General features: G+C 38.2%; 1 protein-coding gene across 1 annotated transcript in view; it reads right to left on the reverse strand.

Annotated features, from left to right (window-relative positions):
* Positions 1-15,420, reverse strand: part of dync2h1 (dynein cytoplasmic 2 heavy chain 1) — a 463,334-nt gene that overhangs the window by 191,073 nt on the left and 256,841 nt on the right. The window contains exons 73-74 of the mRNA XM_059964317.1: positions 4,782-4,847; positions 3,313-3,363 (exon numbers count right to left, since the gene is read on the reverse strand). Of these exons, the coding sequence (XP_059820300.1) occupies positions 3,313-3,363; positions 4,782-4,847 (117 nt within the window). The remainder of the gene's footprint in view (positions 1-3,312; positions 3,364-4,781; positions 4,848-15,420) is intronic.

Genomic DNA, 15,420 nt, shown 5'->3' on the forward strand with positions numbered 1-15,420 from the left:
ATAATTCCTCATTTAGATCTGAGATTTTTGGACACTAAGGGATTTGGAGAGTATGGGGATCAGTTAAGAAAGTAAACTTGGAACAAAGGATCAACTATGGTCTCTCATAGAATGGCAAAGAGATTTAAGGAGCCAAAAGGCCTTCTTCTGTTTTTTTTTTGTTTGTTTGTTTGGTTTTTTTTTTTTTACGCAGAGTGGTGAGTGCATGGAATAGGCTGTAGGCAGCAGTGGTGAAGGCGGAAACAATAGGGTCTTTTAAGAGATTCCTGGATGCTCCATGCAGCTTATAAAAATAGTGGGCTATGGGTAAGCCTAGGTAGTTCTAAGGTAAGGACATGTTCGGTACAGCTTTGTGGGCCGAAGGGCCTGTATTGTGCTGTAGGTTTTCTATGTTTCTATGTTTTAAGGACTATGTTCACTTAGCCTACCAAATTATGACCATCTCACTACCCTATTATTATTTCTTTAAAGTTCAGAGTTCAAAGTAAATTTATCAAAGTACATATATGTACACCCCTGAGATTCGTTTCCTTTCTGGGCATACTCAAAAACTCCATAATAGAATAATAACCAAAATAGAATCAATGGAAGACCAGGCCAACTTGGGCATTCAAGCAGTGTGCAAAAGACAACAAACTGTGCAAGTACAAAAAGAAAAAAATAATAAATAAGTTTGCAATAAATATCCAATAAATAATCGCTTTAGGAGCACTTCAATGATGGGGCAAGAGAAATTAAGTGAAGTTGACCCCTTTGGTTCAAGAGCCTGATGGTTGAGCAGTAATAACTGTTCCTGAACCTGGTGCTGTGAGTCCTGAGGTTCATGTACCTTCTTCCTAATGACAGCAATAAGAAGAGAGCATGTCCTGGGTGTTGGTCATGGTTGGGGGGGGGGGGGGGGGGACCCTGACAATCAAGCTGATGATGTGCTCAATGGTGCAGAGAGCTTTACCCATGATGGCCTGGGCCATATACACTACTTTTTTAGGATTTTCCATTCAAGGGCATTGGTGTTTCTATACCAGGCTGTGAATCAACCATTCAATTAACTCTCCACTAGGTGTATATTGAAGTTTATCAAAGTTTGAGACGTCATGCCAAATCTCCACAAACACCTAAGGAAGTAGAAGCACTGCAGTGCTTTCTTTATAATTCCCTTTATGTGCTGGGCCCAGGACAGGTCCACTGAAATTGTAACACCAAGGAATTTAAAGTTGCTACCCTCTCCATCTCTGATCCTTCAATAAGGACCGGCACATGGAGCTCTGCTTTCCTTCACCTGAAGTCAATAATCAAACCCTTGCTCTTGCTGGTATTGAGTAATAGGTCGTTGTTATGGCACCACTCAGCTAGATTTTCAATCTCCCTCCTATATGCTGATTCATCACCACCTTTGATTCGGTCCACAACAGTGCTGTTGTCAACAAACTTGAATAGGGCATTAGAGCTATGCTTAGTCACACCATCGTAAGTGCAAAGTAAGTAGAGCAGGGGACTAAGCACACTTGTACTGATGGAAATCGAGAAAGAGATGTTGTTGCCAATTTGAACTGTCAGGGGTCTGCAAGTGAGGAAATCAAGGATCCAATTGCACAAGGAGGAATAGAGGCCAAGGTCTTGCAGCTTATTGATTAGCTTTGAGGGAAAGATGTACAAAATACTGAGCTGTAGTCACTTATGATGTTCATCAAAAAGATGTTCATAAGTCATAAGTTATGAGCATATTTGCTGTTCAGTTGTTCCAGGGTTGACTGAATAGCCAATGAGATGGCATCTGCTCTGGATCAATTTGCTCCAGTTGGCAAATTGGAGTGGATCTAAGTCGCTTCTCAGGCAGGAGTTGATATGTTTTACCAATTCATCACTGTGGATGCAAGTACAACTGGGCGATAATCATTGAGGCAAGTCATTACACTCTTCTTGGGCACCAGTATAATTGAAACCCTCTTGAAACAAGTGGTTACCACACATGACTGAAGCAAGAGGTTAAAGATATCAATGAACACACCAGCCAGTTGATCAGCACAAGTATTTAATACTAGGCCAGGCATGCCATCTGGGCCAGATGCTTTTCATAGGTTCACCCTCCTGAAGGTTGCTTGCTCGTCTGCCACAGAGACTGAAATCATTGAATCATGGGGGGGATGTGGGAGTATGTGATAGTTCCTCCATGTTTTGATGGTCAAAGCAAGCATAGAAGGTATTGAGCTCATTTGGAAGCAAAGTGCCACTGACACCTTTTGTTGATTTAACTTTATAAGAGGTGATTGTATTCAAGCTCCACCACAACTGTTGAGCATCCTTCATTGATTCAAGTTTAGTCCAGAATTGCCACTCTCAACCGTGAAATGGCTTTCTGGAAATTGGACCAAAAAAGAGAGGAATATCAGGGTTGTATGTGGTGATATGCATGTACTCTGATAATAAATTTTACTTTGAACCCGGGTCCCTTGAAATTTTCTTAGTCACTAGATTTGAATGCCTCTGCTCTGGCTCTCAGCAGATTGCAGATCTCACAGTTCATCCATGGCCTCTGATTGAGGAAGACACTGAAAAATTTTGTGGGAACACAGTCATATACAGTTGTTTTAATAAGGTCCATTACAACCATGCGGTATTCACTCAGATCCACAGATGAGTCTTTGAACACAGCCCAGCCCATCGACTCAAAGCAATCCCACAACCACTCCTCTGCCTCCCATGACTTTGTTGCCCTAATCTCTGGAGCTTTGCTCTTAAGCCTCTGCCTGTAGGCAGGCTGGAAGACAGCCAAATAATGCGGTCTGGGCATGGAACGGTAGGCACTTCTAATCTTAGTGCTAGAAATGATCTAGTGTGTTGGATCTTCTGGTACTATATGTTATATTTAATAATGGCTTCCTGCATTTTGCTGATAATTAATCTCAAGATAACTATCTTCCTATTTTCCCTCTCCTTTCTACACTTGCCATCTTTTAGTTCTCTGGGATAGTCCTAAAGGCAGTTTGGAAGATTACAGTAAATGCATCAGATTCTTCCCCTTCACCTCAGTTGGTGCACTTGGGCCTGAGGCTGTCAAGTTCAGGAAATACATTGGAAATTAGTAGCTTTTAACTTCTCATGCAGAGTATATCGTATATAACCATGCCAAACCCTTAACGCTTATTTCCACTGGATGGAAAGCCTAAAATTCTCTCCCAAATTGTGCTTTCAGATGGCTGGATGAAATGTTCAGTTGATGCACCTCCTGCAATCCTCAGAAAAAACAAAAAAGTATTATATGAACATTATTATAAAATCAAAAATAGGATACTCAATTTAATAAAGACTTACCGTTTTCCGAATCATGTCACCAACAATCAAACCAGTAAATGCATCCCATTCCTAAAAAAGGTGTTAAAGCACAGAATGCAAAATTGAATTTCCCTTATAAAACAAACCAAGGTGAACTAGAATACTTTTTCCCTGCCTTTCTTTGCAAAGCTTAGCAGTGTTATACATACTTATGTGTAGTTGGTAACACAAAATATAAAAATACTGCAGTTGCTAGAATTCTGAATAAAAAATAAAATGTTATTTATGCTCTATATGTCAGGTAACATCAATATAAAAAGAAAAAGAAAGAGTTAGATTTGGAATTTTTAAAATAAATTATGTAACATTAACTTTCAGTACTATCTCTATAAATGCTATCTGGCCTGCTGAATATTTCTAGCATTTTCTGTCTTTGTTTTCAGCTTACTTTGTCAATATTACTCAAACAGCAATGTTGAAAATGAAACTCATACAAACAGAGAATGTTTGAAATCTTTAGGATATGAGATAGTACCTGCAGCAAGAGAAACAAGGTTAAACATCTGGTCGATTACCTCATATTGCAATAGATTTCCCCAGGTCTTTCTCTATATATTAACTATGATTTCTAGAAAAACTAAATAACAGGGCACACAAATTACTGAAGCAAATACAAGGAAGAAAACACCACTGTGATCTGTAATTCTGTAATTCTGGAGTGCATAAACAGCAGCAAGGTCAGCTGCAAATTGTTGGTATTAATATTCTGTTTGCTCCGCATTAATTCCACATGACGTTTGTGTTAAAGATAAACTATAAACAAAATTGTTGGAAGCAAAAAGCAAAATTAAAATAGAAATCATAAAGGTGTGGTGAGGCGTCCCATTAGAGTAAGTTTTGAGGTAATACCAGTTTAACGCAAATATAATAAACTTATTAGAAGTGACTGTGCTTCTTTCATGCTTAAGGAGAATTTTGCAGTAGAGCAATATTGTGTAGGGCTGCCAATGTTATCTGCAACTGAGAGATCACCAAAATACATTTAAATACAATTAAATATTCATCATATACTCGTTTACATGCAAAAGTAATAGATATGATGAAAATGAAAACTTCCAACATTAGAGGAGAGATTATGAAGGGATCATGAAGATCTATATAAATTGGAAGAAATATAGAGGGTCAGAACGTAAAAAGATTTTTTCACAAATGATGCATTAGAAGAGTTCAGAAGAAGAAATTTGAAGACCAAACTGAAGTGTGCTGACATGACTGAAACTGAGCCTTAACACCCAATAGAAAGAAATCAGAGGAATATTAAGAAAATGTATACAGAACTTAGTGGAAGAACACTTAAAAGATTGTATGAAGGCATAATGGGCCAAATGTCAACTTTCTACATCAGGATTTTCTGACTTTTACCAAGTAATGGGAATGCCACCATTAAAAGTGATGATTACAAATTACATCTAATTTGCTTCTTACAATAAAGAAGATTACTTTCTTACATTTTCTTGGAAGAGATCTGGATGCATTCCACTGACAAAATGCAAAGCAAACATAAGTTGATCGGCCTGCATTTAAAAACAGAACAGATTTTGCATTAAAATCTAAAACTTGACTTTACACTCAACTACCAAATTTACTCCAATATAAATCAGAAAATGTTGGAAAAGCTCAGCAAGTCAAGAGGCATATGCAGAAAGAGAGTCAGTCAATGTTTTGCATGAGCAACACGTCATCAGAACTAACATACTTGCTGTCGAGAAGAACAATTAAAACAAATCCTGAAAATATGTTATCTTCATCGATAAGGCACTGAATGGTAGAATCAAATTTGCTCACATTAGCTAATTAGTCAACAATTCTTCTTCCTCTGGCCCATTATTGCAAAGTTTTTTCTCCAGATTACTAATGACATTTTACACTCATAATTAATTACTGAACCCCGTTAAATTCAGTCACGATGTAAAGCAGAAATAAAACACCGAATTCTTAAACAACACACAGCATCCGCAGTATCTCTTGTTACTGAATTCTGAAAATCTGAATTAAAACACAAAGAAAAATCGGGATTTAGAAAGTTAATTTTTCAAGTTCTACCATTCAGTAAACAGAAACACAAAAGAACACTGGTTTTAACAAAATTTAGCAAGTGAAAGAGCTGAGAACATGAAAGAACAACAGGTGATAGAAAGGAGGCTATGAGTGATTAAATGACAAAAGTGATTCTGCTGTTGTCAAATTAGTTCTTTTGTTCTAAGTTATGCTACACAATTATTTTGAGATTATCAGAAGAATAACTCAAGTAACTGATTAACAGATTGCTCAGATTCCTCAATACTTATATGCCTGACATGTGAGAGCACTTCCAGCTGGCAGGTTCATGTAATTACATTATAAAGGAGCAAAACACAAACACCACAAAGATGATTTCAAAAAGTGAATGTGCTGTTGGACAGTCCAATACCTTATTTTCATGATAGTTAAATAAGAATTGAAGTATAAAACTAACTGCGATGTCATGGAACTTTGCAGCAAATTTAGATCGGAGGACCACAAAGAGCAAGGAACTGATAATTAGGTAACCTGATTTTTTTTTAAATCAGATCAAAAGGGAAGACCATACCTGTTGAAAGAGAAAGAGTTAAAACTTCAAGTCCAAACCACTTTCTCAGAGCCAGGAAAGAAGAAAAAAAAAGTTAGTTTTGAGATACAAATAAGTGTCAAGGGATAGAACAGACAAAGAGCATATCTCTGGTACAGTGAGACCAAATGATTTAATATGGCAGTTAGAGACAGATTATCCTTTGCCTGTGTTGTTTGTTACTAATAACAGGGCTATGGATTATACATAGCAGATAAAACTGTACCATGGAAAAATAAATATCGAACCAAAGTTCACAGATGGATGATTGGCAGAAATTGTCAGTCTGATACAGATAGAAGAAACCAGTTAACTAAATCTGGAGAATTCAATATTGAATCTGGAAAGCCTCACTGTGCACAGAGGGAAGATGATTTGTTAATCTTCAGGTTTGTGTTGGGCCTCATTATAACAGTATAGAATGAATGCCATACACTGACGGTTCTGAGTGGAAAGGGGCGGAAGAATTCAAGCGGCAGGCAACAGGAAAATCAGGAATGACAAACGACATTTAGAACATAAAATTTAAATTAGTGATAAACATAGACTTCAGCTAAAATGAGATGCTTCATTTAACCTCTGAATTAATTGACGGTAACTCAATGACAACTTCTAATGCATTGAAAGAAATGCACACACATATGTTAAGATTATCCTGATACTTGCTTTGTACAGAGAAGAAAAAAGCCATGCCAGATATCAATAACAAGCAATAAAAAAGAGAGAATAAATTACATGAGATTGCAAAAGATTTTTATTCAAATAATTTCAAATCATAGTTTTGATTCTAAAATATACAGAGAAATAAGAGCTTGTTTTCTATTTATTAAGTTAAGCTTAATTGTCATTTGACCATACATGAATACTACCAAACTAAACATCGTTCTCCCAGGACCAAGGTGCAAAGCACAATACCAACTGTCATACACAAGGGACACATACAGCACATACAATATAGCAGTAAACATACAGACTAAGTCCCCGAATCCATGGGTGTAGTTGGCAAGAAAAAGCCCACAGCAGACTACAGACGAACACAACTCAGCTAGTCTTGCACTAAGCAAATACTGGAGAGCCGTAACGATGCCAGCATAGACGTAATGCCACACATCTGCAGCGTCAGCTCTCTTGGGCGGTTGCAATAGGCAACAGCACGGCACAAGGTGTGGTTCGCGCTACTAACCAAGGCCTCACAGCACCCCATCATGAGTCCTGACAATAAACCAGTGAACTGAACTTGCAGCATTCCACATTACCGATGTCCCACAGGGTCTTTCAATCACAAAAAAATGAGTAAGGCAAACACTCGTTGTTAGACTGCACACTGCCTTCGTGCACTGACTCTGACGCCTCTCTATAGCAGGCAGCACACGGTCCGCCCCAAGTATACCTCCTTCAGCTCCTCCGCCAATGAGTGACTAGTTGATGGGGTGGGCCTGCAGTATTTAAAGTTCTTAATGTCCAGCAGTTTCTTGCAATTGTAAAAAAGGCACTTAAGAAATCTTTGGTTGGCTCCAAAGAGATTGCTGCATCCCAGCACGCCACCATCTCACTGGAAACCTATCTTACGGAATAGGCTAGTCCTACGTGCAGATGAGGCTGCATATGGCCCACAGGTTAACAACCACTGGTTCAACATCAGTAACTGAACATGAACTTCAGTTCTAAGCATCCAAATATTAAATTATTTAAGTATACTTTATAAAAATTTAGTTTTCAACCAAACTTTCCCTGGAATATAATGAAATATAGACTTAGACTATAAAATGAGATAGAGCCATCCTGTGCAACAATCCAGCATCTAGTAATATGATTCTATACAAAACAGTACAACATAATTTTCAAAACAAAAACTTACTTTGTCTGAAAAACAATGTAAAGGTCATCACACTTTAATTGATATTGTTAAGATCAATAGCATTTCTATTACAAACTGTGAGTTTCATAACTGCACATGCCACTTAATACACCTATAATGCAAATATCTAATCAGCCAATCATGTGCCAGCAACTCAATGCATAAAGTCATGTAGACAGGGTTGAGAGTTTCAGTTGTGGAAACTATAGAAAAGGTGCAGAGGAGATTTACAAGGATATTACCTGGATTGGGGAGCATACCTTATGAGAATAGGTTGAGTGAACTCGGCCTTTTCTCCTTGGAGCGACGGAGGATGGGAGGTGACCTGATCGAGGTGTGTAAGATGATGAGAGGCATTGATCGTGTGGATAGTCAGAGGCTTTTTCCCCAGGGCTAACATGAGAGGGCACAGCTTTAATGTGCTTGGAAGTAGGTACAGAGGAGATGTCAAGGGTAAGTTGGGGTTTTTTTTGTGTTTTTTTTTGTTTTTTTTTATTAATGCAGAGAGTGATGGGTGTGTGGAATTGGCTGCCGGAAATGGTAGTGGAGGCAGATATGATAGGGTCTTTTAAGAGACTCCTAGATAGGTACATGGAGCTTAGAAAAATGGAGGGCTATGGGTAAACCTGGGTAATTTCTAAAAATAAGTACATGTTTGGCACAGCATTGTGGGCCAAAGGGCCTGTGTTGTGCTCAAGATTTTCTATTTTTCTGTTCATCAGACCAAACATCAGATTGGGGAAAAAATATGACCCAAGTGACCTTGACTATGGAATAATTCTTGGTGCCTGAAAGGGTAGTTTTAGTAACTCAGAAACTGCTGATCTTCTAGGATTTTCACACAAAATAGTCTCTAGGATTTATAGGAGGTACCTAATAAAGTGACCACAGAGTGTATAATGTTTTTATTCATTATTAACTTAAGCCGGTACAGTTGAATAAAGAGTTAATAATCTGCACAGACTTGCCAATGAATACAAATAGACTATTATGAATAGTAAGCAAATGAATTCCAGGAATGTTTTCCTATTTAATATGAGATTACGGCTGATAGTTCAAACCAGTCAGCATGATCCTCTGCACACAATTATCTCTATGAATACTAACATTTAATTGGTGCTTAACTATACACAGTCAGTGACTGAACCTTTCCTGAAATTTGAAAAAAAAATCAAATATTCAGATATAAACTGGTTATTTTATAATTTTCTTAGTCAATGATTCTATTACACTTCAACTAGTGGCAATATTAAAATTGGAGTATATGAAAGAAAATTAAAATGACTGAAGAAAATTTATAGTGAATTTGAATACAATATACGATGAGAGTTTTGAAAAATGCCTGTTTTTAAAGTAATAAAAATTTCCCATTGTCTACTAAACAGTGGTGGAACTGGGAATGATGCTCTGGATAATTTGAGCAAATTTAAATGTGGAATAACCTACAGATTTATATCTGAGCTACATGCAAATTAGTGTAGGAAAAGAATGAATTAGAAACTTGAAGGCATAGCTGAAAGCAGAGGAGGATCCAGCGGGTTGATTCATGATGGACTAGTGCAAGTTACCATGACAAGGTGCTGCCACAAACCAACAAATTTCATGTCCTAAGTTCATGATAATAAATCTAATTGTGATTCCAATTCTCTTGGTCTTGTTCCACTTAAAGCAGAATGGAACCAGAATCTTCATAAATTGATTGAATTTGACAACAATAATAGTCTTCAACTCAAGAAAGCTTCAAAATAGGACAAAAGAAAGAATTCAAGATGGGATATATTCAGAAGTATGAGACAAGTCAAGGTTGTGGAGAAGATTAACAATTTTGGCACAAAGCCTCAGAAATGTAATAAAGCATTGTGACTAAAGTGATATCTGAGAAAAACTGAAATAAAGCTAGATACACAACATATGTCAAGCATTCACAACAAACCAGACAAATTGAATGGATGTAATCTAACAGCCAACATGAGAATATGGTTTCAGAGTCATCAAGGTTAGAAACTAAATATTCCTGTTGCTTAATAACATATGATGGAACACACCAGATTTTAGATATGGAACCAAATTTTAACAGGGCAAATCTCACTATGAAGCATATTTAAGGCAAATAAACAGAAGAATTCAATAAAGTAAAAAGGCTCTAATAGACTGGGAAAATAAAAGGATAGCAAGGCCTTCTAGAGAAAGAGATTGAAAGGAAAAACTGGTCAGTTAATCAAGAGACAAGGAAAACAATAATGAAAAATTGAAAAAGATATCAGAAAGAGTTATTTTGACCTACCTATAGCAATTGGCTTATCTGATATATTTAATATTGGCATTAGTATTAAGGTAACATCTTGCAGAACACAGACTCATAGGGCAAACAAAACAGCATTCAGCTCAATTAACCAATTCCATTCAGATTCTATCAAGAGTATTTTTCTATTCCTATCTTCAACATGTACTATTGTTTTATTTCTACAAAGGTGATTTCATCTCTGAAATAAATATCAATGGTGCTATCAAGATCCAATTGGGTGTTTGATGAAAAGTACCAACTGATCCTGTACTCTTCATAAATCCATTCAAAATGTGCACTATCAATTGGAAGGTTTTTGATGAATGTCTGAAATTTTTCTTGGCTTGTGTGTTTCAAATCAGCACCATTTTTTGTCACGTTCGGCACAGCTTTGTGGGCCGAGGGGCCTGTATAGTGCTGTAGGTTTTCTATGTTTCTATGTTTTTAAATATTATCATTCTTTAACGATGCAGATCTACCAATATGGTTTACAAGAATGAGAATAAAATGTAGCATCTCAAGACGATACATTGACAAAATATCAAACACAATCAGTACCAGTTGAATCCTTTTCTATTCCATTCTATAAGTTCTGGGCCTAGCATTTTTCCATCAGTCATTGACATTAAGGAATAGGAATGTATAAGAGCCCACATCATAGTGAACAAAACTGAAGTTTACTAACTCTACCTCATCCATTCATGAAGGTTGATGTACAATTAAACTACCAGGATGAGGTTCCATGAATATCTCCATGGAGTAGTAGCAGTAATCAGAACCTGAGTGCAAATTACAAATCAGGAGGACTTGTAACTGTGTTCAGCCAGCAGGTATCTTACTCTTCATACCAGCTCATCATTACACTAACTGGCATTCAGTCAGTTCAACTTCACATCATGAAATGCAGAATGCACAGAAACAAACAAAGGTTGATGTTCTGCCTATTGTGTCACCCTTGTGTTCCAAAAATACCCATGGCTGTAGTCAAGCTGTTTTAATACCACAATGACATCAGTCCACCTGAAAAATTACCACAATGACATCAGTCCACCTGAAAAATTACTCCAATAGAGTTGACCCACAAAACAAAATGTAATACATAATACATGTAAATGTAGTACATGGCTCTAGTACTGGAAGAAACAACTTAGCAACATTAGTTTACTAATAATCGACTCACTGATGTTCAGTTTCTGTTCTGCAAGAACCACTTGGCTCTAAACCTCACCATAGCCTTGGTGTGAAGGTGGATAAAAGAAACACATTCCGATGGGAAAGTAAGCACAACTTAAACACGAGTTTTGGCAGATACTGGAACTCCAGAGCAACACACACAAATTGCAAGAGGAGTTCAGCAGCTCAGGCAACATCTATGGAAATGAACAAACAGTTGGCATTTTGAGCCAAGACCCTTCATCAGGACTGGAAAACAAGGGGAAGAATGCAGAATAAAAAGTTGGGGGGGGGGGGGGTTGAACAAGATAGAAGGTGATAAATGAAGTAAGGTGGAAGATGAAGCCAGGTAGATGGGAAAGGCAAAGGAATGGAAAAGGAGAGGTGATAGGCAGGTGAGGAGAAGAGGTGAGAGGCCAGAGTGGGGAATAGATGAAGACGGAAGAGGAAGAGGAGAAGGAAAAAAAACTGCCTAAAATACAGAGGCAGTTACTTCCTAGACTCATTCCTCAAATAAGTGAAAATAGTTGCAGTGGGTGAAACAAGTTATCACATACAGGATTACACACACAAAATGTTGGAGAAACTCAGCAGGTCAGGTAGCATCTACAGAGAGGAATAAAAAGCCAATGATTTGGGCCAAGACTCTTCATCAGAACTGCACTACAGTTGATATTGTTGTCTTCTCTCTTGCAAAAAAATCCTTACAATTTAAGTTTAATTTGTTTTTTTTTTAGTGATGCTATACGTCTGCGATACTGTTGTAATTAAGTTTTTCACACTGTAGTCATGCGTATGACAGATTTGATTTTGACTTTATTTTACTTTTTAATGCTGGATCATAGTCATTCCTGTGGGGGTGGTTTTACTGTAAGGGCTACAATATTTCTAAACAAAACCCACTGCTGCCATCTCAAAGGCAAATGAAGATCAAGTGCTGGGCATGCCAGTGCTAGCCATGTTCTTTGCAGGAAAAGTAGCTTTTTATGATGGCCTTTTCCATGATGAGAGTTATGAAATTCCCTTGCAAAATTTGGAAAAAAGTATAAACCATAAGTAATACAAGCAGCTTTATAGATAACAAAGTTATAAACCAGATAAAAAATATCAATTCTGATGAAAGCCACATTAACTGCTCCTTCCAAGTTTTTAATTTGCTACCGCAGCAGTAATTGAAATAATAGTCTATGCAAAATATTAGGTATCAGACAATGATATTCAAGTAATTGGCATCATTTCTTCTCAATTCAGTTCATCATGAATTTATAATAAAAAATTACAAATGAACTAAAAATACCAATTATGATTTAAATGAAAGTTCACCAATTAATTGAAAAGATAATTGAAAGGAGAACTTTAATTTATGTAACATCTTTCATCCTGTCAGGACCACCCAAAGAATTTTATAGGGGATCTTGCATTTTTTTAAACTGTGGTAATGATAATAATGGAAAAAAGTAGTACCCTGTTTTAATAGAACAATGTCTCACAAGTACCAATGAAGCAATTCACCAAATCTTCTGTTATATTTAGAGCAATTATATGATCAATATTCTCAACTCTTCTATAAAGAATACATCTATCTTTTACATTCACCAAACCAGGTAGAAATTGAGCAAAAAACAAACCACTGGAGGAGTTCAGCAGAGAGCCAGCGTCTGTGCAGGGAAATTAACAGTTCATAGTTGGGTCAAAACCCTTCATCTAGACCGGGGGTCGGCAACCCGCGGCTCCGGAGCCACTTGTGGCTCTTTCACCTCTGTGCTGCGGCTCCCTGTGGCTTTGGGAAATAATTGGCCAGTATTTAATTAAAATGTATTTTATGTTAGTTTGTTAGCTTTTGAAATGTAATTCTAAATTTGAAGATTATGGTGATCTTGTACAATCTAAATAAGACTTTGTGGCGACACATTTCCTGGCACATCCGAAACGGCTCGCAATTAGCCAGCGTTCAGGCTAAGGGAGATAGCCTACGGGGGTTTGTGAGTACTCGTCTTTTGCAGCATCCGCGCCCATGGGGGCTGGGTTGAGGGAGGCTTAAAAGCAAGGCTGTTTAGTTCGAATAAAGTTATTCGACTGCAGTTTACTGACTGCGTGAGCACACCGCTACAACGTGTTTTTATCGCTATTAATACACGTCACCACTGCCAATACCTGACACCCGTCAGTGCGCGATTTCTTTAATTTTTCGATCCAAGGTAAGCCAACTATGGAGAATTCTAAAAACAGAAAAGTGACTGAAGAAAACAGAACGTTTAATGATACGTGGACAGATTCATTTGCTTTCACTGTTGACGAGACTGGTTTACATATGAGATTGCTTAATATGCAATGAGAAACTAGCAAACAACAAAAAGTCAAATGTCGCAAGGCATTTCCAGAATAAACACGCAGCCTTTGCTCAAAAATATCCGGATGGAGATGAGAGAAAAAAAGCCGTTTCGGAACTGATGCGGAAGGTTGATCTGAGCAAAAATCATTTCCAGAAATGGATGAAGTCTGGAAAATCAACGACATATGCTAGTTACATTGCCGCTCAGGAAATAGTCAGGCACGGGAAGCAGTTTACAGATGGTGAATATATAAAAGAATCTTTCATTAAGATTTCAGAACATCTATTCACGGACTTTAAAAACAAGAGTGAAATTGTGCAGAAAATCAGGGATATGCCCCTCTCTGCAAAGACTGTCAAAGACAGAACCATAAAAATGGCAGAAGACATCACAAGACAGCAAATTAAAGACATCAATTCAGCTGTGGCCTACTCGATTGCCTGTGACGAGTCTAAAGACAAAGGTGATATTGAACAAATAGCGCTGTTCTGCCAGTATGTAAACTGCCGGGCCACAGGAAGAAATGATTGAGTTGATACCTCTAAAAGGCCAAACACAGGGGGGGAGTACATCTGTGAGGCTGTCTTGAATTGTTTAAGAGCCAAAGGAATAAAGACCACCCATCTGGTGTCAGTAGCTACTGGTGTCAGGGCACCGAATATGACGGGAACGCACCAAGGGATTTGTGGCTTTACTGCAGAAGTCGCTGGACAGAAAGCTGCTGACTTTTCACTGCATCTTGCACCAAGAGGCACTGTGCGCTCAAACATTTCCTCCGGAATGCACAGAAGTAATGGATGTTGTCATTCAGATTGTCAATAAAATAATGGCAAAAAGTTTAAATCACCGTCAATTCCGTTTGTTGCTGGACGAGCTGGAAAGCGCATATTCTGATCTCCTGCTGCACAACAAAGTCTGGTGGCTGTCCAAAGGGGAGGTGCTGAAACGCTTTGTCGCGTGTCTGGAAGAAGTGAAAACTTTCCTGGGCAGCAAAGGGCTCACCTTTCCTGAGCTGGAACAGCCAGAGTGGCTGGAAAAGCTACACTTCATGGTAGACATGACAGCGCACCTGAACACGCTGAACACAGCTCTTCAGGGGAAAGGACGCACAGCCCTGCACATGATGGAGGATGTTTTGGCATTCGAGCGCAAGTTGACAGTGCTTTCCAGAGATTGACAGAAAGGCACTTTGTCTCACTTCCCCAATTTGAGAGAGTTCAAACAAGGTCACGACATGATAAATTCGGAGTATTTACATTCTGCAATTATCGCAATGCAAACATCGTTTGGGAAACGCTTCTGTGAGTTCAGAGAGGAAAAAAAAACACATTATCCTTCCCGGTCACTTCCCTAAGCATCGATTCATCTCTACTGAATACGACTGCATTGGCAGGTGTGAGTAAACCTGATCTTGAGATGGAACTGGCCGACATAGCCGACGAAGACATATGGGTGTCCAAGTTTAGACGCTTGACAGCAGACCTTGAAGATGTTGCCCGTCAGAAGGCCGTTCTTGCTCAGAATCACAAAAGGAGTGATATTGAAAACCTCCTCCAACTGGACAAACTTGTGTTCGAAACATAGAATGCTTTCCCCGACATTTATGTAAACATTAAAAAGTATGCGCTTGGAGTCCTGTCGATCTTTGGATCCACATATGTATGTGAGCAGGTGTTCTCCAACATGAACTTTATTAAAAACAAACCGCGCACGCCTCACAGATGACAGCTTGCGATCCTGTGTAAAGATGAAGGTGACGTCATACAGCCCTGATGTGCAGACGCTGTGCGCTGAGGTCCAGGAGCAGAAATCCAATTAACCAAGTATGATAAATATTTTAATTGCCTATTGT

The sequence above is a fragment of the Hypanus sabinus genome, chromosome 3, assembly GCF_030144855.1.
Source record: "Hypanus sabinus isolate sHypSab1 chromosome 3, sHypSab1.hap1, whole genome shotgun sequence".
In the NCBI taxonomy this organism is placed as follows: Eukaryota; Metazoa; Chordata; class Chondrichthyes; order Myliobatiformes; family Dasyatidae; genus Hypanus; species Hypanus sabinus.